Source organism: Cinclus cinclus, chromosome 3, assembly GCF_963662255.1.
Source record: "Cinclus cinclus chromosome 3, bCinCin1.1, whole genome shotgun sequence".
NCBI lineage: Eukaryota > Metazoa > Chordata > Aves > Passeriformes > Cinclidae > Cinclus > Cinclus cinclus.
The window spans coordinates 57,405,397-57,427,326 of NC_085048.1; the positions used below are offsets into that span (position 1 = coordinate 57,405,397).

A 21,930-nucleotide genomic window follows, 5' to 3' on the forward strand; every position below is an offset into this window, starting at 1 on the left:
TATTTACCCCATTTGTCTTTTCCTCTACCTTCTGTTTTGATAGTGCTGACAGTGTGATGGAAATTAGTATCTGCTTTTAATCTTATGTGTGTCATAGAATCACAGAATGGTCTGGTTTGGAAGGCAACTTAAAGATCATCTAGTTCCAACCCTCCAGATATGGGTAGGGATGCCTTCCACTTAGACCAGGGTGCTCAGGGCCCTGTCCAAGCTGGCCTTGAACACTTTCAGGGAGACTCACAGTTTCTCTGATCAACCTGTTCTAGTGCCTCACAACCCTAAGTACAGAATTTCTTGCTGGTACCTAATCTAAACCCGCCCTCTTTCAGTTTGAAGCCACCCTTCCTTGTCCTGTCACTACATGGCCTTGTAAAAAGTCCCTTTCCAGCTCTCTTCTAGGCCCCCTTCAGGTACTGGGAGGCTTCTGTAAGGAGCCTTCTCTTCTCCAGGCTGAACAATTCCAGCTTTCTCAGCCTTTCCTCATAGGAGAGGTGCTCCAGCCCTTGGATCACCTTCATGGCCCAGCTCTGAACCTGCTCTAACAGGTCTAAGTTTTTCTCAGGGAGAGGACCCCAAACCTGGACAAACGTTTTTGAAAATTACTGAGGAGAAGAATACTAATGTAGGAGTAGCCTAGCTCTGCAAACTTTAGTCTCCTGTAAGATTTAATAAAATTATCACGTTTATGCAGCCAATTTTCACAAGTATCCTGATTGCAAATCACTTTAGAAAAGAGATTTAGGATCATTCTGTGAATTCTGGATATCCTCATTATAGATGAGGACAAATGCAGAACTACTAAATTCCAGTCTAGAGGAGCATGCCTTTTGCTAATCAGAGGTGAGCTGCCTGTTACTACATTGTTAGCAATTGCTGCAAATGATTCTCCCAGATTACCTCTTAAGATAGCTGCTCAGTGGATGAGGTGTTAACAGGATACATTTCTACAAATATATGCTATAGATTTTATTATTATGAAACCTCAGGAGATATTGCTACAGAGATTTTAGTTTTTGTTATTTCAGCTAATCAAATTTAAATTAAACACTCCATCACAGCTACTAAAGCGCTGAAACATGCAGATTTTTCTTCCTGAACTTATACACAGATCTTTGGGGAGAAGTCAAGGGTTTTGTGCATGTGGTCTTTTTTTCATTTTTGTTATTTTATAGAGTTTCTTCATCCTTGTGTTAATGAGCCTTCCCCACCCCCCCAAAGAATTTTTACAATCAAGGGAATTCCAGATGTATAGTAAAGTTAATTTTTTTCCAGTTTTGTGAATGGATACTATTATAAGTGAGCTTTTGCTAAGAAATTGGTTGAGCTTTTTTCCAGGAAAGAAAACTGATATTTTTTTATTATGGGAAAGGCAAAATTAATCCCATCCACTTAGTCACAGTGGCTAAGTTAAGAGTCTACATGCTCTAGGCTGCTTTTTAGGAAAAAAAGAGCAAAAGAGACACCTGTGGAAGGCAGCTTGACTACAACAGTCAGCCATGTTCTTTGAAGGTGATACCTTCTGCTTAACTGTAGCAGATGTGTACAGCAAATGCACTGCTAAGTCAGTTGTTTAGTACAAGACAGGATTTCTAAGAACCCAGCAAATATTATTAGCAGGTATCTTCCCCCCCCCCCCCCCCCCCCCCCGCCCCCCAGCATATTTGGAAAGTAAGTGCTGTTTCTGTTTCATCTCAACCCACAGCAACAAAGGAATGGAGCACCTGTACAATATGAAGTGTAAGAATGTAGTTCCACTCTACGATCTCCTGCTGGAGATGCTGGATGCTCACCGACTGCACGCCCCAGCAGCCAGGAGTGCTGCATCCATGGAAGAGGAGAACCGAAGCCAGCTGACAACTGCATCAGCTTCATCTCATTCCTTGCAGTCTTTTTATGTAAATAGCAAAGAAGAGGAGACTATGCAGAATACAATATAAGCAGAAGTCAGCATATACAGTGGTATGAGAAACCCAGCAGTGTTCTACCTAGCTCAAGCTTCATTTTGTCTATAGTGCCACATTTGATAACACTCCAGTGACAACAGACACCAGCATTTTCCATATGAGTGTTTGTCAAACGCTTGCCTAAATTGATTGCTTATCCTAAATGGAAGACATTTCATTACCATGGATAGCCAGCAAGGATTGTCTGGCTAACTTGATTTCAAATTTCCAGTGTTTTTATTTAATTCTGCATGTTATTTGGGTTACTAAGTCCTAATCTAAACCATACATTCATTTTACTATAAATTGGTAGGCGATACCACCCATGCATATTAGTATCTTCATGAGTGGTAGTCTTTGTTAATATCCACCCAAAATCCTGAGCTCACTTAGTCCTTAACTTGCTTGCAATTTTGAAGCAATTTGGTAGAGATTCTGGATGACTTCTTGGGCAGTGCAAACAGAAAGTTGACTGGCATCTTAGTGTGCCATAGGAAAGCTGCATTGCGAGGGACTGCCTTGGTAGTTTAGATTTCTGCCTCTCTTCTTCCTACAGTATACAGGAACTGCTGTCTGAGAATTATACTGTTTTACCTCGCTGGCTTATATCACCAGAAAACTCACTCTCAAGCTCATTCTGACCAAAACTTTTAGGTACCCTTACCATATCCTTTAGATTAATTGCTTTGCATGTGTGCTATCTTGTCTGATCCTAGAAAGCTAAGTAGTTTTGTTGCCCAAGAGTGTAAATCCAGGGCAACATGGCAAACAGTGATGACATAGAGAATTACTCTTGAATCAGACCAGATGACTACAAAAATCATCAGGTTTTAGAGAAAGGTCTTCACAGACATACAGGATCCAGCACTATTTACAAAAAATCCCTCCCCCTATCCTGTGCTTTGTTGTGCTACAAAGCAAGGGGTGAGGATGCCAGTGCGAGACTGGTACAGAAGGGCGGGATGGTCTCATCCCACTCAGCAGAGTGTGGTCTGGCTTTGTGTGGGAGGACTAGTATCACAGTCAGAGCAGCAGGTTTTTCCTTGCCTTAGCTTGCTTTGGCTCTTGTTGTGGCATGTTTCAAAATTACTGTTAAGAGCCAGCTCACCTGTGTCACCAAAACTGGGCGATGAGCCTCAGACATGGTGTAGACTCTGGGACTGCATGTCCAGAAAGATAAATCCGTCTTTCTCCATGCATGTCTGTAGCTCCTAAGGATATTCATAAGGATCAGCTTGATTCTTCAGACCAACTGTAAATATACAAAAGGTCCACTGACATTAAGAGTTTCAACAAGAGGTGAAAGAGAGTGAAGAACTCCACATGATCTGCTATCCAAAGTAGGAGTTGGTGCTGCTGTTTGACTGCCTCTATGCTAGAAAGTTAAATGTCAGGGAACTTTGCTGGGTACTGGAATGAGATTATTACATATACCAGGGATATGTTACTAATCTAATGGCAAACTTTGCCTCTGCTATCTGCACATCTGGTTGACAAGTGTATATTGGGAGTTAGCACAGAGCAGGGACTATTCCAATAACTTGTTGGAAGAAATAACCCTGCCAGTGTGGAGGTTTCCTAGCATGTGTTTAGGCTACTCCACAGCAGCTGGCCACAGTGCTAGTGAAATGGTTCAGGAATGTTTTTATTAGAGTTGAAACCTTTATGTTGATTGGAATATCGCATAGAAACTAAATATAGGAAACAGGGCAAGTAATGCCATACAGGAGTGCCTATGTCAAATTACACTCCCTGTCACACAGGCAGAGTCTGTGTGCAGTGAGGTCAAATTTCACAGCAGTTGTGAAGGCAGCAAGGCATAGGACAGCTTTGTCCTTCAAATCAAGAATTCAATTCTTTAGTGAATGTACATACTGGTGTCTATAATAGTTTCATGTACATATCTGAGGATATGAGCAGTTTGAAAGCCTAAAGCTACATGCTACCAATGTTTGAGAAGATTCCTTGAAAACTGTGCAAGCCTAAACATGTGAAGCAGTCACTGTAAGTTCATAGGCTTTTTCTTGATGCATATTTTGGTGTCATTTTTTCTGAATGTGCTGAAGATTTTGTCTTTTTGTATATTCAGTAAAAGCATGTGTGTGCCTGTGTGTGTGCGTGTGTGTGCGTGCGAGCACTAATTTGGTACTTAAGGGCTTTTTGAGGGCTCCTTAATGTCATGAAAGAAAATGGAAATGTTGGGTTTTTTTAGTAGCTGTTTTTCAGATGTGTTAGAAAACCCAGGAGTTTACTCAAACAAGTGCAGGCTAAGATCTGGATGGAGCACAGGAACCCCTGTAGTTAAATTCACGTGCTTACACCATCATCATTCACGTGTAGCCCAGTGTGCATTAGAGCTGCTCTTTATATACTGTACATGCAACTTGGTGTTCTCTAAGATAGAACACACAGATTAAGCTCATAAGCTGGAAGGCAAATAGGTTTAAATGAATGCCTCCCTTCCTACATCCCAGAATAGCTCATTACATCAATTCAAGTGTAAATTTGACCTAGAGGATACAAGGTAGTTCACGGAGAGCTATTCACAACAGAGGGTCAGATTTGGATTTGCCTTATATAGGGCAAGTACCTTTACACTCAAGAGATTTTGCCAGTGAAGATGGAAAAGCATGATTTTAAGTGGTATGCAGCATTCAGAAGGGCATTGTAATGTATTTTGGAATATACAGAATAATATCAATCAGCACACAATAATTATGAACCCTTTCCTGGGCTCAGCCCTTGCAGGGAAGCAATTTTGCTTTCAGCCAGTCCTCCCACGTTTGTGGTGACCACTAGGAGGGGCAACCTAGAAAGAGGAAGAGTGATTCCCAGTAGAACATGAATTTACCTCGGGGCAGATTTAGGATTCATGTCATTAACTTTCTAATGAGATTTTAATAGAAGCAGCACCTTAATGAATATAGTAACATTCCCAGAATTATCTATAAAGATGGCCCCCATATCAGAAAACTGAATGTAGCTATTCAACTGATTAAAAAAAGTCTATGATAGAAACATGGTAAGTTTTTTCTTATGTAATTCTGAATGATGCTCTCATGTATGCAAACAATTGTGCCTGACATTTGGTAATTGTTATTTCACAAGATACTATTTTATGTGTGTGTATATATATATATATATATACATATATACTTTATATTTGCAGCTGACAAACCAGTACTACCTGAATATCTGGTGCTGGATATTACATAAAATATATAGCATGTTAAAAAAAAAGAACGAAAACTTTTCAAGGCAGCTAATTATGCTTTTACCAAAACATTCATAGTGATGCCTCTGGACAGCTAACAAAATAATTATTTTGTAATGTTTATACATGGATTTTTTTAAAAAAAAACCAAAAACATCAAAAAACAACAAAAAAAGCACCCACCCTCTAGAAACATAGGCAATGTAATACCAGCACAAGGCAAACATAAATAGACCAGATGAATTTGCTTTGCTTGAGAATATGGTTATTACTGAAGTATTGCAAAAAGCTTGGGAGGTAGAAGAGGAGATAGGGAGATGTGTAGCACTTAGTGCTGTCATAATATGTGGTGTTTGAATATGTGAAAGCTGCTCTGGTTTATAGTGGTTTCAGCCACCTCTCAATGTTGCAGACTTTGTCTCAGGTAAAACTCCCAGTTGGGGTAGTAAGATTTGTACTCGGGTAAAATAGTTTAATGAAAGTTTCTTGGCATGTGTTGTGATAAATTTACTATTATGTTTCAGTGACATCACTTGATGATTTTTCTCCTCTACACTGAGGGGTTTAAAAATATAATTAAAGAAATAATCTGAAATTAGCTCCCAAGGATGTTGCAAGTACTTTCAACAGATCACTGGACCTTGAGTTGAAAAAAAGCAAACAAAAAACCCCAAACTATCTCCTTCATATGAGCCAGGATTTGTACTGGAGCCTCCATCCATTTCAGTCGATGCCAACTGATTCCTTAAGAGCTGTGCCAAATGTTTAAAAATAAGCAAACTACCAAAAAAGTAAAAATTCTGCCTCAGTAGGTCTTTAGTCTTATTACAGGCTTAGGTAAGAACATGGCAAGCCCCTCTTGAGTACATAATTTCCTGCTTTAAAATTAGGGTGCAACTCAACCTTCAGATAATAGGATTTTGTATATAAGGCATTCTCAGCTAAACATGTGTGAAGTGCATTTCTTACTTTGAATAAAGAGATTGATGTTTTCAGTGCTATCTACAACCATGGTATGGCTTTACAGATAGAAAGTCAACACAACAGTAGAAGGATGATGTTAACAATGGTATTGTAATACACACCAATTTTTGCTGTGACCTCCAAGTGTAGCATTAATCTCAAATTGATCTGAGAATTTAAAATTAATGTTTTCCAAATATTAATATCCTACCCTTTCTACTCACAGTTCCCTTTCATCCTTCAAATGTAGGTAGCCTTATATCCTGAAAGTTGTTTCCAAAGTGATTGTTTCCCATAAAGGGTATTTGGTTTTGCACTGTGTTAAAAGGATATTAAATTTTTTTGCATTCAAATGTGCCTAAAGAAATATATAAAAATTTAAAAAATATATATATGCTGCCATCTTGCAAATTAGTAAATTCTGTAATCCTGTGTGCCTATGATTAGAAGTCTGTTTCTTCAGAAAGTGCCCATTAAAAATGGAAGGGATAGACTGCTGGTCATGAGACTTGCATTATCAAGCCACTTTATGTATTACCTTATTGTATGTACTATGAAACCAATGCTTTTGTGTGCACTATGTAGTCTGTCAATGCAAAGTCCTTTCTTTGGTATAGGCTCAGCTGTCATAATGTATTGGTCGAAGTATTCTGTTCTTTCACTGATGCATATGAAATTATTAATGTCTTTGGTTTTGGTGAGATATTTTTTTCTTTGTTTTGCACCAAAAAAAAAGTTCTAAAAAAGTCTAAATAAAAAATCTGGTATGCTACCTGATTGGTGCAAGATTTTTATCAATGTATTTGATGTTGCAAATAAAGACTTAATCAGAACACATTGTTTCATTTTGTCATATTTTGCATGTTTCAAAAACATGCTTCTCTGCTTATTTTCCAGTGGATAGCAAACTGGTACACTGTTTTTGAAAGAATCACAATGTGTCAGTTTCTGTGCATCTAAATGACAGTGAAAACTATTTCTCAGTTTCATCACTTTCCCTGAAAAGAATCAGAGACTCCATATCTAGAGTCAACAACAAGATAGGTATAGTCTCTAGTAATTCTAACAACACCAGGGAAGTTAGCTAAGTACCTAGTAGTTTATATTCTTTAATGTTCTTAGTATTTTGGTTTACATTCCTTATTTTGGCTTGTGAAATAGATTATGGCAGAAGACACAAATTGTGTGAATTTAGCCTTCTATAGTTGGCTGCCACTTCCCATGAAACAGCTTATATCAAAGCAAATAGTACTCCTTTCCCAAGTGAAACTAGTCCCCAGGGAAAAAAAAATGTCTTGACTAAGCCATCAGGAAGGGATGAAAAGAAATGACAGATATTTTTATTGACATAAGACCACTTTGAACTCAATTCTGTAAAATAATCTCAAAACCATATTTGGGGTTTGCAAAGGATCAAGCCAGTAATTTATAGCATTTGCATACATACTGACGTATTTTAATGCTTGTAGTATTTGTATTTATCAGTAACACAGAGAGAATATGGTATTGATTATCTTGTAATCTAGTTTCTGTGCCATGCTGGTTCAACATAGAACTACTGGCTCATGGGTTCTCTTCTTACATGAATACATATGTAAAAGCTCTTTGCTTTAATGGGATGTTTCATTGTCCTTAAAAGGAAAAAAAAAAATAAGATGGTTACCTCCTCAATTCCAAGTATGATCTCAGTGATGAAGACAAGACAGGCAATATACTTTGTTCTTGTGAAGCCTCACCTTACAGCTTGTTAAATATGAAAGCAAATAACCTATTCAGATTCTAAAAGAATGCTGGGGACTGTTGGGATTTTTAAGTGCTGAGTAGAATTGAACAATGGTTCCAAAATCATGTGATTGTTTTGCAATACACTTCCATAACAAAGAACTTGACTGCAAGCTGCTTCTTTGGCCACAAAGGGTGAGTCAGAATAATACAAACTAATTGCACATGTACATGTGCTCCAAATAATAAATTAATTTTCAATGCTAATTCAAAATATGACACCATTTTATGTCTTTATACATTTTTTTAACCACAGGACCAAATAAACACTTAGAGTTCATGGGGAAATGGCCTAAGAAGACAGTTGCTACATAATACTGAACTTACAGACTTTACCTTAAAAAAGCACCGATAAGAATATTCCTGCAAAATCAAAAACATGGCACTCCTAAATTAAAAACTGCACAGATAAAGTCTGAACATACTTACCTCTGTAAAAACTGTAACAATTTGAATTAACAAAGGATTGCACATTGCCTGGGATTGCACACTCCCTGAGATTAGGCATTTTTTTCCCATCTCTTTCTGCAGCATGACACAGCATCAAAGTGCAGTGAGCTGGGAATGTGTCTCTGGAGACTGTATAGTCCAAATTTCTGGCTTAGAGCTGGATCACCTAAAGAAGATTGCTCAAGGCCATCCACACCCAGCTGAATGCTGAAGAGCCACAAAAGGAAACCCTCCTACCTCTCTGGGCACCCTTTTCAAGAGTTTGATGATATTCATGTTATAAAATATTTTGCTTGTGCTTGGATGGAATTTCATGTGATTTAATTTGCACCCATTGCCTTTTGCCCTGTCAATGAGAACAGCTGGAAAGAGCCTGTCTCCCTCATCTTCATTCCCTCCCATGATGTGTCTTCTGTGATGGGAGAAGGTGGATGCGGTGTCACCTTGCTCAGACAGCCAGAACCCCCCAGGAAGAATGCCTCTGCAGCCAGGCACTGGTCATTTTCCAATAGTCAGGAGCCATCTGGGACTCCAGCTTAATTCCCAGTTTCTTATGTGTTTTGGGTGAAGAAGTTTGAGAAATGATACAGGAAGGGCATGCCTTTAGATTTCATTGCAGAGCTTTTGCAGCTAGAACCTCTGAGCCCATCACCCATCACCCTCACTGCACACACACTTTACAGAGCAGCTCCTTCAGGGCATCCTGTACAGATGCACACAGACAGATGCACTGGCATCCTCCACACCCCTCCTTTCTCTCTTTGCTGACATGTGAGCTCTTATTCCAGCATATTTGATTTAACTAATTAGAAAGGTAAGGCATAATTAAAGAACATATTTGACTGCTTTTCTTTTCTGATAGTTCATACAATCCTCATAATGCAACGATAACAGCTTTTTCACGGGCTAAAGCCTCGGTGTTTTCAGTCAGTGGGGCACCCTCCCTCATTAAAAGTCTTTTGACCATGCTTATTCAGCAAAAGTAAATGATGGATTTTAATTTTTTTTTTTTTTTCCTATCCAAATACTACAACACTGAAAGCCCCATGAAGCAGCAGTTTTTTAGGCTGGAAAAGTTTTACATCTCCTTCCTCTGCATTACACTTTTTGTCTCCACCACCCACACAGTGGAGAGGAAAATCCAAACATAAAACAGCATTCATTAGAGTGCTCACATAGAAAGAATGCCCATGGAAGGGCACTGCATATGTGTTTTTTCTTATGCCCAGCCAGGCTCCAATTACTACCGTTCACCAGGGCATCCTGCAGACCCAGAGGCCCAAGTGTAAAAAATGGTCATGAAGTCTTCAGGAAAATCGACCATCAAAATAATAACATTTGGCACTTATCTCAGCAGGAACAAGGCTAACTAGCTCTCATGTCCCTTCAAGAACTTTGTGCTGCAGTATTTAGGTGTCATTCTGCTAATGTCTTCATTTCTGTATGAAATTTATCTCCTGCTGTCTTCCATCCCTACACATCTGTGCACAACTTCAGAATGTTACCATTTTAAACAGATAAAAAATGTGCATGTGAGGAAAGGATGTGTTTTCAGGCATTTTTTAGCCAGATTTTGCAACAATTTTGGGACCAAGATGTCTAGCTTCTCTACTGATAAAAACTGCATGACTGACTCTCTAAGACAAAAAAGAATCCAACAAGAAGCAATTTTTTTTCTCATCTCTTCAGAGCTTGTGTCTTCTATGGGGAGATGAACAAGTATGTTATACTCTAGAGATGAGCAAAAAGTTCTGTCCATTCTGTGGTGAGAGTCAGGGCACATAAAATCTTGTAAGTTTAGGCATTCTTATGAAAGCAGAAAACACTGAATTCCAGCCTGGCCTTATAGGACTAATTTTTGCTTACATTAAATCTGAAAATAGGAAAAGAAACTACAGCTCAAAAATGTCTTCTATTATCTATCTATCTATCTATCTATCTATCTATCTATCTATCTATCTACTCAACCAAAATTCCCCCATAGTTCGCATACCTGCCTACACCATGCTTCAAGTTTAGCAAAGGAGTCAAACCCATGTGTTTTAACCTGCAGCTCTATGGCCAGGAGAGCTTCCCAGACAATCTCTGAATTGTTTATAAAGAAAATACTACAGCCATGAATGTCCCACTTCTTGGATTGCCTTGTGAGCCCTTACATAAAAAGTGGACTCTAGTAGGTTTAATTCCAGCTGTTTTTAAAAACATCCTTTCTAAAAACAAAGGAATGGAAAAACTGACAATTACAACATCCATAATAGCAGTCTCCCAGGAATAACAACATGCCAGAAAACAGAACAAAAAGAAAACTCTGATCTGAGTAACCTGTGGGCAAACTACATCCACATCTGCATGATCCCTGACCAGAAGAGCTCTCTAGTGCATCTCTCCCTCCTCACCAAGGACACCTTTGATACAAGAAATGGACAATCCTAAAGCATTTGTCTTTCCAAAAAGTTACATGTGCCTGTTATTCAGACCTCACTGTGGTCAAATCCATTTGCTGTGTCTCAGGTCTTCAAACAGATTCTTACTTGAACAAAGCCATTTTGACCAATTCATTTCTGGAATGATATATTAGGTGGCACCAAACAATAGATGTTACGTCTTTCAGTTCCTATCTGCTTTTACAGCAATCATTTAACAAAATTCAGATTTCTGTCATTTAACCAGGCCTTGGTCTATGACAAATCTTCAGTGCTTCAGCTAGTAGCTATTAATTTCCTTTTATCTTGTTTCACAGATTTTTATCTACCCCTTTCTGGGAAGACAAATTAATTCCCTAAATAATTCCTATTTATTTACTTATTGGGGAATCTTATTAGAACATTCTAATGTTCTTAATATTACAACCACAGCACAACTTCTCCCAAATACAGGTTTCACGCCTATGTCCCTCTGGGTCTAACTGTGGCCAAACAGGGCAACAACAATATAATTCAGCTGGCTGTAGTGCATTTCACAACATGCTGCCAAGGTTAAAACAACTCGGCCAGTACCCAGACAAGTTCCCTTCTGTGGGGAACTCTGCGCCTATAAATACACATACTCCAAAAGATCCCTCCCTGCACTCTCCTTTCCCCCCTCAATTTAGACAAATACTTGCTTTAGATGAATTCTGCATTTGACTGCTGCCAAACCACCCAGCTTAGACCAAAACTCACTATTCTGCCCTTTTCCTTTCCATAATCCATTGCTTCAAACACCAAATAAAATATGTAAGTGCCAGAAAGAGAGCAGGTCAATGGTTTCTATTGCTTTAGAATCTACATTTCTTCTCCTTGACTTGCTCTTATTTCTCAGAATCCTCCTACAGTTGCTAAGTCTTGATAGCATCTGTAGTTTGGAGGCTGTGAGCCAGCATCCATTATGCCTTTGAACACACAGACACACATCCACTCAGATGCACATGATGATGATGATGATGAGAATATTGAGAGATGCTATCAGTTGTAAACAGATCTCTCAACCACAAATAGCACAAGACAAAGGGCAAGGGATGACTGCTCATAAGCAAGCCCAGCATCTTTGTTCTCATTCAACAGCCAGCTGCAGAAAAATATTCTAAGGAAGGAGAGAGCAATACTGCAGGTGTTTACAAAGCTGGAAGGGTGGCAAACCAGTTGTGAGGAACTATTGATCTGCTGCAGAAAGAAGCTGGTGCTGCTGCCGAAGCAGGGTGGGGAGTAGGTAATGGATAACATCATGCCCACAGTTACGAGGAATAAGGGCATACTACTTCTGTCAAGTTGAGATCATTTGTGCTCCTAATATTGCCAGAAGTCTCTAAATATCACTTCGCAGGATGCCTTCAGATTTTGCAAAGCATGGTCCACAAATGAAGCTCCACAAAGAGATGCAGGAAGTCCAGGGTAAATTCTGTTCATTATTTTTCACTATTATCAATACAAGATAATGACACAGAGCCTTGATACTATAGTCTGGAGTCACTGAGCAACCAGTTCCCTTTAAGCACTCACTAGCTCTGAGGTCATTACAAGCCAGTAAGCAAGGTTCAGAGCTGCAAGGTATGTCAAGCTAGGGGAACGACTGCACTTCTACAGAAGCTACTGCGTTTATCTACAGTAGAATATGGGGAAAAAATACACCACAGTTATGACCTGAGCTCCCTCCCCAAGAGGCAGAGTCTACTTTCTCTATGCCTGAACATACGATTTCAATACAGATCCAGAGTTTGGCAGGTCCTCTGCTGTCCTGCCTCATGTCTTGCAGCCAAGGCTCAAAATGCATGGCCAGAAATCAGCCCTCATGTTTGCAGAGCCCAAGTAGGCAATGTTTCAGAAAGAGGAGAGGTGTTGGGTTGCAGGCTTATCACGGAGACAGGGCATCTCTGACTCTAACTTGTGCATTTAAGAGAGTTTTAGCATCCCATTATCAGGATGAGAAAGATGCCCAGGCTACCAAGCTGGCTAGTGCTACTGGCTGCAATTCTTGACAGCTTTCTGGGTGTGTTTTTTTCCCCCTAAAGTTGCCCCCTTTAACCTGGTTCCTGCTGTGGTGATAAATGCATATGTTGATATCTCATGGGGATTTGCAACTCAGGCTAGACCTCTGAGTCACTGGTGCTCTTGGGATGGAACCTGAGAAGAGCCTGCCCACTTATTTACATTTTGCCTTCTTTGTGTCAGTTTTCAGGATCAAGATCCAGTTCTGCAAAATCACATGTGAAGTTATAATGGAATTGGTTCATGGCTAGAATTCCTTTTGCAGGAGCATATTGCTCAAACCACTTTAACTGGTCTGATGCTGAATTTGAGTTGAGACTTAAAGGTATCAAAAGCAGTAACTCCTAAAGTGCCACTCAAAGGACCCACAAACCTGGTGACGCAAATTGCCTGCAATTCCCTTGACACATCAGCTTACAGACTGACATTCCTGTCCTTGGAGGAATGGGAAATTTAGCATTTACAAATAGGCATTTTTCCTGTCTGTGATATTTTTCTAATGGTCTCTATCACCATCTGTGAGTACCTTATTCACAGGCATTGTAGAGAGTTTGCTGTTCACTGGGAGGACTGCTTTGTGTGAGCAGATCCCTTGGAGTCAAAAATAAGTTCTCTACATCAACAGTCAGAACAGTGATAGTCAGATCTATGGCTTAAAGATCAGACCTTGAAGGTATAGACAAGAAACTTTACTTTGCAACAGCTGGAAGGAAGTAAAATATAGCAGGGACGCTGTTCACCAGTTCATCAGCGAAGGCAGAACAAGAGTGAATGTGTGTCCTGCAGGTAATCATCAGCCAAAAATGCACTGAATTTGAAAGGGCTACTGACACTTGATGATGTGATCTTCCACATTCTTTACTTCCTGGGAAATAGGAGACAATGAGCATCATTGATGTCTCCCTAAATGAGTCTTTTTTTCCTTTACAGTTTTTTTTTTTAAAGAAAACAGAAATATCTTTCAACAAAAAATTAACCAGCAGACCCAGAAATTGGCTGATGAAAGGATGTCTAACATGCACAAACCTAGACTAACACATGCAGCAAACTACTGAATTATTCACGTAAGTGCACTGATTACCATTGATTAAAGCCCATTTTGTCACCAAAGAGAACAGTATCAGAAAAAGCAGAAGGGGTCAATTTTATGCAATATGTCAGGAGTTTTACAAGCAACAGCTCCTCCTTGTAGCTCAAATGTGTGCTCCTTATCTTTGTCTACTAAGAGTGAGTGATTATGAATACTGATCTAGCTTAGTGTAACTTCTGAATAGCAATGAATGAAACTCAGCCTGGAAAAGAACACATACTTATGTCAGTCCAGACTTGTGTCTCAGACATTGAAAATGTTTTGTGAACATACAAAATCCCTTTCACAAAAATGTTAATGCTACACTTATCTGAAAAAAGAAGCTTTATTTTGGCTCTTCCAAATGCATCTTGTGGTTCCCTACCTCTGACCACTCTCTCCTCACAACAGCTCAAAAGATGACATGCCAAAAAGTAATTCTACATAACAGCAACTAATGTGCTTGTAGTTTTTTCTGGACTTTTTATTTCTGTCATGCAAGCCAATATATTCTAAGCAAAAACACTTAACTCAGAAGAAAAATTCACACTGTGTGTCATGACTTCAAATCCCCCAAACTTATTAAAGAGCAGTAACTTCAAGCCATGCTCTGTATTTTTCTTCATAATTGAGTAGAATCCTGGTCTTTCAAGAGTTCTGACTGCTAAACTGGGCAGAGTGCCACCAAGCTTTTGCAATTCTTCTGGAAAGTTAATGAATTTTCAATTTGTTCTCTTTTTCTGCTGTTTATGCTTATGTTTTGGGCCTATTCCACTAAAATAATGATGGGTAAAACATAAATATCTTGGTATTGAGCTGCTGTGGAAAATATTCGGAAGTTTCCAGTATATCCATAGGAAAAAATCTGCTTCAGTGTGGATTAGTACAACCCCAGTTGACAAAGGTTGTACATGAATGCATACACAGAAACATAGATGGAAAAAAACCAAAACACACAGGTGAGAAGGAATTTCAAGAAGCAGCTTGAAAAAAGAAAAACCTGAAGTGATGAATCATTAATCCAAAACATATACTGCATTCAAAATGACCACAACTTCTAATGTGATACTTCCCCATGTGTTCTGCCAGTTGTCGTTTTTCAGATCGTGTCATTCAAACATATACCTAATGTCATCAATTTGTTACAGAATTTTTTAATTCATTTTTGAAGTGCAGCATACGGATGTCTTCTATTTTTTTATACCATACATATCTCACTCTAAATTTAGAGATTTCCATAGTTGTCATTAAAAAGCACGTAGACAAAATATTTTATGGTATCTCTAATAAATGCAAAGAAATCAATACAAACAAAACTTGGCTTAGCAAACTGTACATACATAAATATGTTCTTTGTTTTTCAACTTGACATTCAATATTTTTTCCTCATAAAAACTTCTGCAATCTTATTTATTACATCCATTATTTTTTTAAACCTTAAAAAAGTGCTTCTCAGATTTACACCTTGTGCATCCAAAGCAAAAGTTAGAACACCATGCCTGAAACAGAAACCACAGGGAATAATACATTGCCATACAAGATTCTTTAAAATTGTATGTTACAAATGCTCTAAAATTCCTTAAGCATTGGTTATTTTGTATACTGTAGATACTGAGAGGGTATTAACAAAGACTAGCTAATGGGTCATTTAGAGCAGCACACAGGAAAGGATCTACAGTATCAAGTCCTTGGCTATGCATAGTACAGGGCAATGACCTGGATATAAAGTGGCTAAAAGATCCCGAAAGCTGTACAGAAGAGGTTTCCCTCATATACGTTGCATCCTCCTTAGTACCCAGGATGCGAGTATTGAAACGATGCTACTCAGAAATACACTGTGCAGTTTGATACTGATACACTGATGCGTTTCCAGCAGAGTGCCAGAGGAGAAAGATATGGGCACAGAGGTGGCAACAGCAGACAGGTAAAGCTGCCATGCTGAACCCTGTCACCCTTTAAAACCACCTTGCTCCCAGCCAGCACCCTGGCAAGGTCTCCTGCTGTCTCACAGGTCTCCTTCACAATGGAGGAGGACCATTCATGTATTTTAGCATGGGGTGGAAAGAGCGGGCAAAGTTGTTCGCCATAGCACAGCTGTAATCCTCCTCGGTCATTGGCACCAGGCACGCCAGCCCGATCAGGAGCAGCAGGAGGAGCTGAAGTGGCAGAGCAGCTCTGAGGACTCTGAGGAAGAAGGATGGGCACCGCCACACTGGCCCAACCTCAGAAGGGGAGGAACCTGAGCCACCTCTTGTGGACCTGAGGAAAGAAGATGGGCAGTTGAATACACTAAAACATTACTGCAGCAGAGGTTGCCCTTGGGCACTCAACCTTCCCTGAAGGCTGATTTACAATTTGCACAGACTTTGACTGACAACTGCAGAGGTATTTTTCAGTGAACATGCTATTCTCCTAACACTTTTAAGAGACCCTGGATTTCTACACTGGGTAGGAAAACACCAAATGATTACAACAGAAGGAGCTTTGTGACCCCATGACCCCTTTATCATTTATGGGGAAGACTCTCCATTTAAAGCACCACACTATAGAGAAGGGGAAAATAAAAGGTGGGCCGTAGCTGCCATATATGTTCAATGCATGCTGTCTAAAAAGGTGGGCCTTCTTGTTTAAAATGGCCAGTTGCACTGGATTTGCAGAAGTTTCTACATCTGTTTATGTTTAAGGTATCCATGAGGGTATAATGCATTGTGATTCAGTTACATCATTTTCTGTCAATCAATACACCAAAATACAGGTAATGGGGTCTTATTTTCTCCAAAGCACATTGTGTTTTGAATCTTGCACAGAATCAGCAGTTAACATCTATCTGCTCAACTGACTTGACACCATCACCTTCCAAGCGATTTTCTCCCGTATGTTGATGGATCCGACTTGAAATGGCACATACCTATCACATGTCTATGAGGCAGGGGAGATCTAACACAAGTATTTCCAAAGGGACATTTCAAAATTCATTCTATTTCTTTAATGAAACATAAAGACATACATTTCACATTTTTCTTTTTGACTGAAATTGTCAAGAGCTGAAAAGAGTTACTAGGAAAGATCAGATCTGATTGTCTGAGTGTGCTAATTAAACGGCATGGGAAAATACTGCATTTCAGCACAAGCCAAAAATGGAAGAATTTAGAGCCTTGAAGTAACTTGCTTCAAGAACTCCGCTATTAGGACATCAGGCCATGAATTTTGTCTCAGATGTGCTTCTATAATACATCTGCCTGGTTGCTATGATCATGAGGCCTCAGAAAATCTATGCTTTCCTAGAGTTTAAGAGATAAGAATTCTCATAAGGAGACATGGGAAATCAGGCTTATTGGCTGCAGTCAAATGATCCCCACTAAAGGAAGTATGGGGTGATGATTCCTCAGTGTTTCTTTGACTACTCCTTGTTCTTTTGATCCCGTCTCCCTGTCAAATCTGAATCTGTGTGTGGTAGCATCCAAACACAAAAATATAATCTTCACAACAATGCCAGGCTTAACAAGGGTTCTCTTCCCACATGTTCAGAAAACAATTATTTCAGTGCTTGAGATTATTTTATTTTCTTGTTCATATATGAACAGCATCCCACTATGAGGACTTCACCAAAGACAAGCAAATTTGGTAAAGTTCAGATGACCAACAGATAAACACTTATTTAGCAGATGTGCTAAATTATTATCTTAAACTAAATACTTCAGGAAGCAGTGATGATCAAAACATCAGATCTTGTGTTGTCTAAATCCACACTATTGTAGCCCAGATGGAAAGTTGCTTATCGCATAACATAGGATCACATAATATAAAGATGATATTGAAGGGATATTAAGGCACATTAAACAGCATCAGAGTATTCCATATGAAAGCTCAATTAGATCAGGACTTCTATTGCCTGAGAATACTAAGACAGAAAGTTAATGGACTGAGGCAGGAACAAAGGGAACAAGGAGTACTTAATTACCTTTCAAGCGTTTGATTTCACATCTTACCTATTTACAAGTTTCTCATTGTATAAATGTTGTTAATCCAAATAAAGAAAACCCCACATTTCTGAAGTTGCTAACTGGTGTTTTATAATGTGCAAAGTGGTATTTTCTTCATTACTCTGTTACATTTTACTCTGTTACATTAACATTACAGAGTTACTCTGGGGCAACAATGGCTGTCAGAAGGGGAATTTCCAAAAAGCTGAATCAAAAAAGGAGCAGAGTTAATACCTGGTTTTCCTTTTCTTTTTCCTACAGTTTTAGTAGCACAATCCAGGATTTCTTGCTTTGTGTTTTACAAAAAGAAACTGTAATGTAAGCTTGCATGGCTGATCTCAAAAGGAACATGAACTTTCAAAAATTAAAACAATTCACAGCAAACCATTTTTTTCTGCAGTGAAGAAGGGTACTGAAGAATACTGCATGGAAACAAGTAAATAATGAAATGTTACAAAAACATCTTGTGAGGGGGAGTTATAAAAAGTTTGAGTGCTGTACTGCCTGTGTTTATGGCAGGTACACCTCTGCAATCTACATAATTGACTGAAAATGGAAGGGGTCAGCTTAGAGTGTTTAATTTGGTAAGGAGAGATGGTTAAAAATATACATTGTTAATAAAAGAAAGCCTACTGTTTTTAAGGACAGAACGCCTATTTAGTCTGGAAGGAGAAGGGAAAGCTGATATACTGTGTGCCACTTTGGAGAAAAATATAATTTCTGTTCTTGAGCTTGTCTCTCTAGCTGTCTCTCCTGACTGCTCCATCATTTGTCATACTGTGAGGAGGGAAAGAAGTAGGGCCATCTGCTACTCACTCCAGTATACAATTTCTACTTAGTAGATGAAAGAGGGAAGCACAGCTGCAGCCCTGGCCAACAGTAAGCTTCTTCATGTAAAAAAAATTTATATATTAATCTAAGTGCAAGCAATAGTTACCCTTACTTCGACAGTTTGTAATGTCAGTAATATTGGAACTCTTCTCTAAGCATTTCAAGAGAGAAGCTAATTTACCAGGCTATAGATAGGATGGCCAAAGTGAACTTTAATTCCAGCTCAGAGGGGAACCTTTTTGTAAAGATGATTGCTATTTCTTTTCCCAAGGAAAATATGGTTGATGTAACCAATCTGTATTGCAGTAAGCATCTGAAAGCTTTCAAAAATGAATTTATCGTTCAAGTGATGCTGATAGAAATAAATAAAGTGAATTTAATGCTAAGTGACTAATGGAATGTGAAAAACAGCCTTACATTGAAAGAGGCACTGCTGGCCTAGTAGGATGTTATTTACTGCCGTTAATCAAGAATGGGCCTTAATTTAATACCTTTATTAAAAGACTATTGCATAAAATCCAAGAATAGTAAATTGTATCTGTATGATGACAGATGCTGAAGGTCTTTGCAAATACCAGACAGGATTCGCTTCTTGCAAGGAAAAAAGTGTGTGAATCCAGTAAGTTTAAGAAGCAGCAGTTGTATATGATATTTAAGTATCAAGTACTAAGTAGGAGTGAGGGAGAAAACTGGGAAAAGAATCATGGCAAGCCAAACCCAAACCTTGTGTTTGAGCTACTGTGCAGCCACGAATATAATTTTGTGGGCAAAGGCACAAAGAGTGATGTGGTTTGGTCTGCTCCAGGAACAGTAAGTGACCTTTAAAGATCCACTAGTCATTTGGGGAGAGCAGGAAATGGAGGTTGGCACTATGGCACCGAGACTTGAATAGAGCTGCCCAAGAGAGACAGTGTAAACACCCCTGAGCAAACTGAACCGCTATTTTAATCTGTTAACATTTTAATCACTTCAAAAAAATCCACAGGCAGAGATCCAGGTGTGCACTTATGACAGCTTTATTAAACTGATGAAGAAAAAGGAATTGCTTCTTGGACATGCTTTCCCACCTAGCATATGACTACTAGTACTGCTTGGATGAGAGTCTAGTTAAATCCACAATGTAATGTCTAGTTTAATCCTTCAACTTGCTTAGCATTACATTATAGATGCCTGTCTTTTTGTGATGATAATGGAGAAGGAAAAGTGATATGATACTTTTTACACACAAAGCATGGCCCCTCTAATTTTTTAGATGAACTTTCCTTCACAACTTCTTGCGGGATAAACCTTTTAGGATTGACTTTATTTCTCCCTCATACTAAATTCTAACAGGGTTTGCTGATCCAGTGCAAGATCAAACACAAAGTACTCTGATCAGAGGCACTTCAAAATATTAAAGAACACAGTGACAGCTTGTACCGCATTATCAGTTAAAACCACATTATACATCAACCACAACCTGTCTGGCTTGCGCATTTGATTAAGTTTCCTATTCAGCAGTGACTCATTCGTATTCCATGCTTGTCTGAATGACAAATTGAACATTGTATGGTGCTGCTACAAGATGTGTTAATAAACAGTGCTGGAAAGCCTTGATCTTAAAGGTGCTGTAGCGATGTCACTGCTAGAACAGGGGTTGATCTCAAAGCTGCAAAGCACTGCTAGCTGCTCTTAGAGCCGGGGCTCACACCTACAACCAGAAACCTCAGAAGGCTGGCAGAAGTGGTTTGACTACACAGGAGAGTGGAAAAGCGCACACAATGTGTTCCTTGAGTACAATGGTGCTAGTGCAAGCATGCTGATCTGTCAAAGACATTGTCCCCTCCTCCTCGCTGTTAGTGGCTGCAGAGTAAAGTCCCTCTCCTCTCTTTTTTCCTCCCTACGAGAAACAAAAGACCAAGCTTCATAGCAGACTGGAGCTGAATAATTAGTTCTCTTTTTCCATCAGACAGAAAGATGAAGTTTATATATATATACCCTATTTTCTATGTGGTTTCCTTTTCTTTCAAAAGAAAAAAAGTCCTTAAAAATAATGCAGCTTCTTACTGTGTGTGTAAGCAGTAAAAGGTACTTGTTCTATTTGTTACATGGTTTAACAACTCTGCCACTTTACTCACAGTCCCTAACTACAGACATAAAGCAACATTTTTAAAAGAAGTGTTTATGCAAATATCTACATGGTAAGTAGTTTTGCTCTTTACTTCATTTATAATGAGAATAGAGTCTTGATTTTGCTAATAAAAAATAATACTCTAAAGGTATTTTTTGTCTGCTTATTTGTGGCTCAATCACTGTATTAAATTTAGCATTCACTTCTTTCTTTGACTCTAACAGCAGTTATTTAAAAAAAAAATTACTTAATGTTGTGTTTTCTTCTTTCCAACATAAAAATCTTTGACTCTAACAGGAGCTATTTTAAAAACAAACCAGTTAATTTTTGATATGCAGAGAATAAATGAGATTTAGGCTAAATGGGATTTATTATTAGATTTAATATGAACGATATACCTTAACCACACTTTTTGATTATTTTAGCAGTGTGCAAGACACTGAAATAGAAAAATATGTCCTCTTTACACACGTTGGCTTGCTCATTTGCTGTTTTTTAACTTCGTAATTGTAGAGGCTGGTAAACCGATCAGTGAAAGAGCAAAGGTACACACATCACACTGACAACAACAGGAATGCAGAAGCACTGTTAGCTGCAGAGATGACAGGTTGCTGGAGACACCGTGGAATGCAAGAAGCTGCAGCTGCAAGCCTGCTCTCTACTGGTCAGACAGAGATGGGGCAGTGATGCTCCCGGAGCAGGGCAGGGACGCGAGCACTGGGCGAGCCATGGCAATGTTAGCATGTTATACTGCAGTCGTCTGAGGAGGGGAGAGAAAGTGATCCCAACTCTCGACAGTCTCAAATTCTGACTTTAGTTTTGAGTCTAAAGTATTGAAAACCCACAAACTGAACAAAACGTTTCAGGAGAAAAAAAAAAAAGAAAAAGGAATAAACAAACAAACAAACAAATAAATAAATAAAAATATGTTAGTATGTCTCGTCCAGATCTGTGGGTTTTGTGAATTCTAGAATAAGATATTGGCCTATTACCTGCCTTAATTTAATATCTAGAGGTAAAGAGGATGATAGAAAGTGTTTGCCATGAACTTACTAGCATTCCTCTTAAATCACACCAAAATAAAATAATCATTAAATATCATGAGTGCAAACACACATTCAC

At 38.9% G+C, this 21,930-nt stretch overlaps 2 protein-coding genes across 3 annotated transcripts in view; one reads left to right on the forward strand and one right to left on the reverse strand.

Annotated features, from left to right (window-relative positions):
* ESR1 (estrogen receptor 1) overlaps positions 1–1,937 on the forward strand; it is a 103,301-nt gene extending 101,364 nt beyond the window's left edge. The window contains exon 8 of the mRNA XM_062490034.1: positions 1,703–1,937. Within this exon, the coding sequence (XP_062346018.1) occupies positions 1,703–1,937 (235 nt within the window). The remainder of the gene's footprint in view (positions 1–1,702) is intronic.
* Positions 1,938–14,372: 12,435 nt separating this feature from the next.
* The window catches only part of SYNE1 (spectrin repeat containing nuclear envelope protein 1), a 291,206-nt gene continuing 283,648 nt past the window's right edge, over positions 14,373–21,930 (reverse strand). For both annotated transcript variants that reach the window (XM_062490036.1, XM_062490037.1), the window contains one exon: positions 14,373–16,143. In XM_062490036.1, coding sequence (XP_062346020.1) covers positions 15,903–16,143 — 241 coding nt within the window. In that variant the 3' untranslated portion in view covers positions 14,373–15,902. The remainder of the gene's footprint in view (positions 16,144–21,930) is intronic.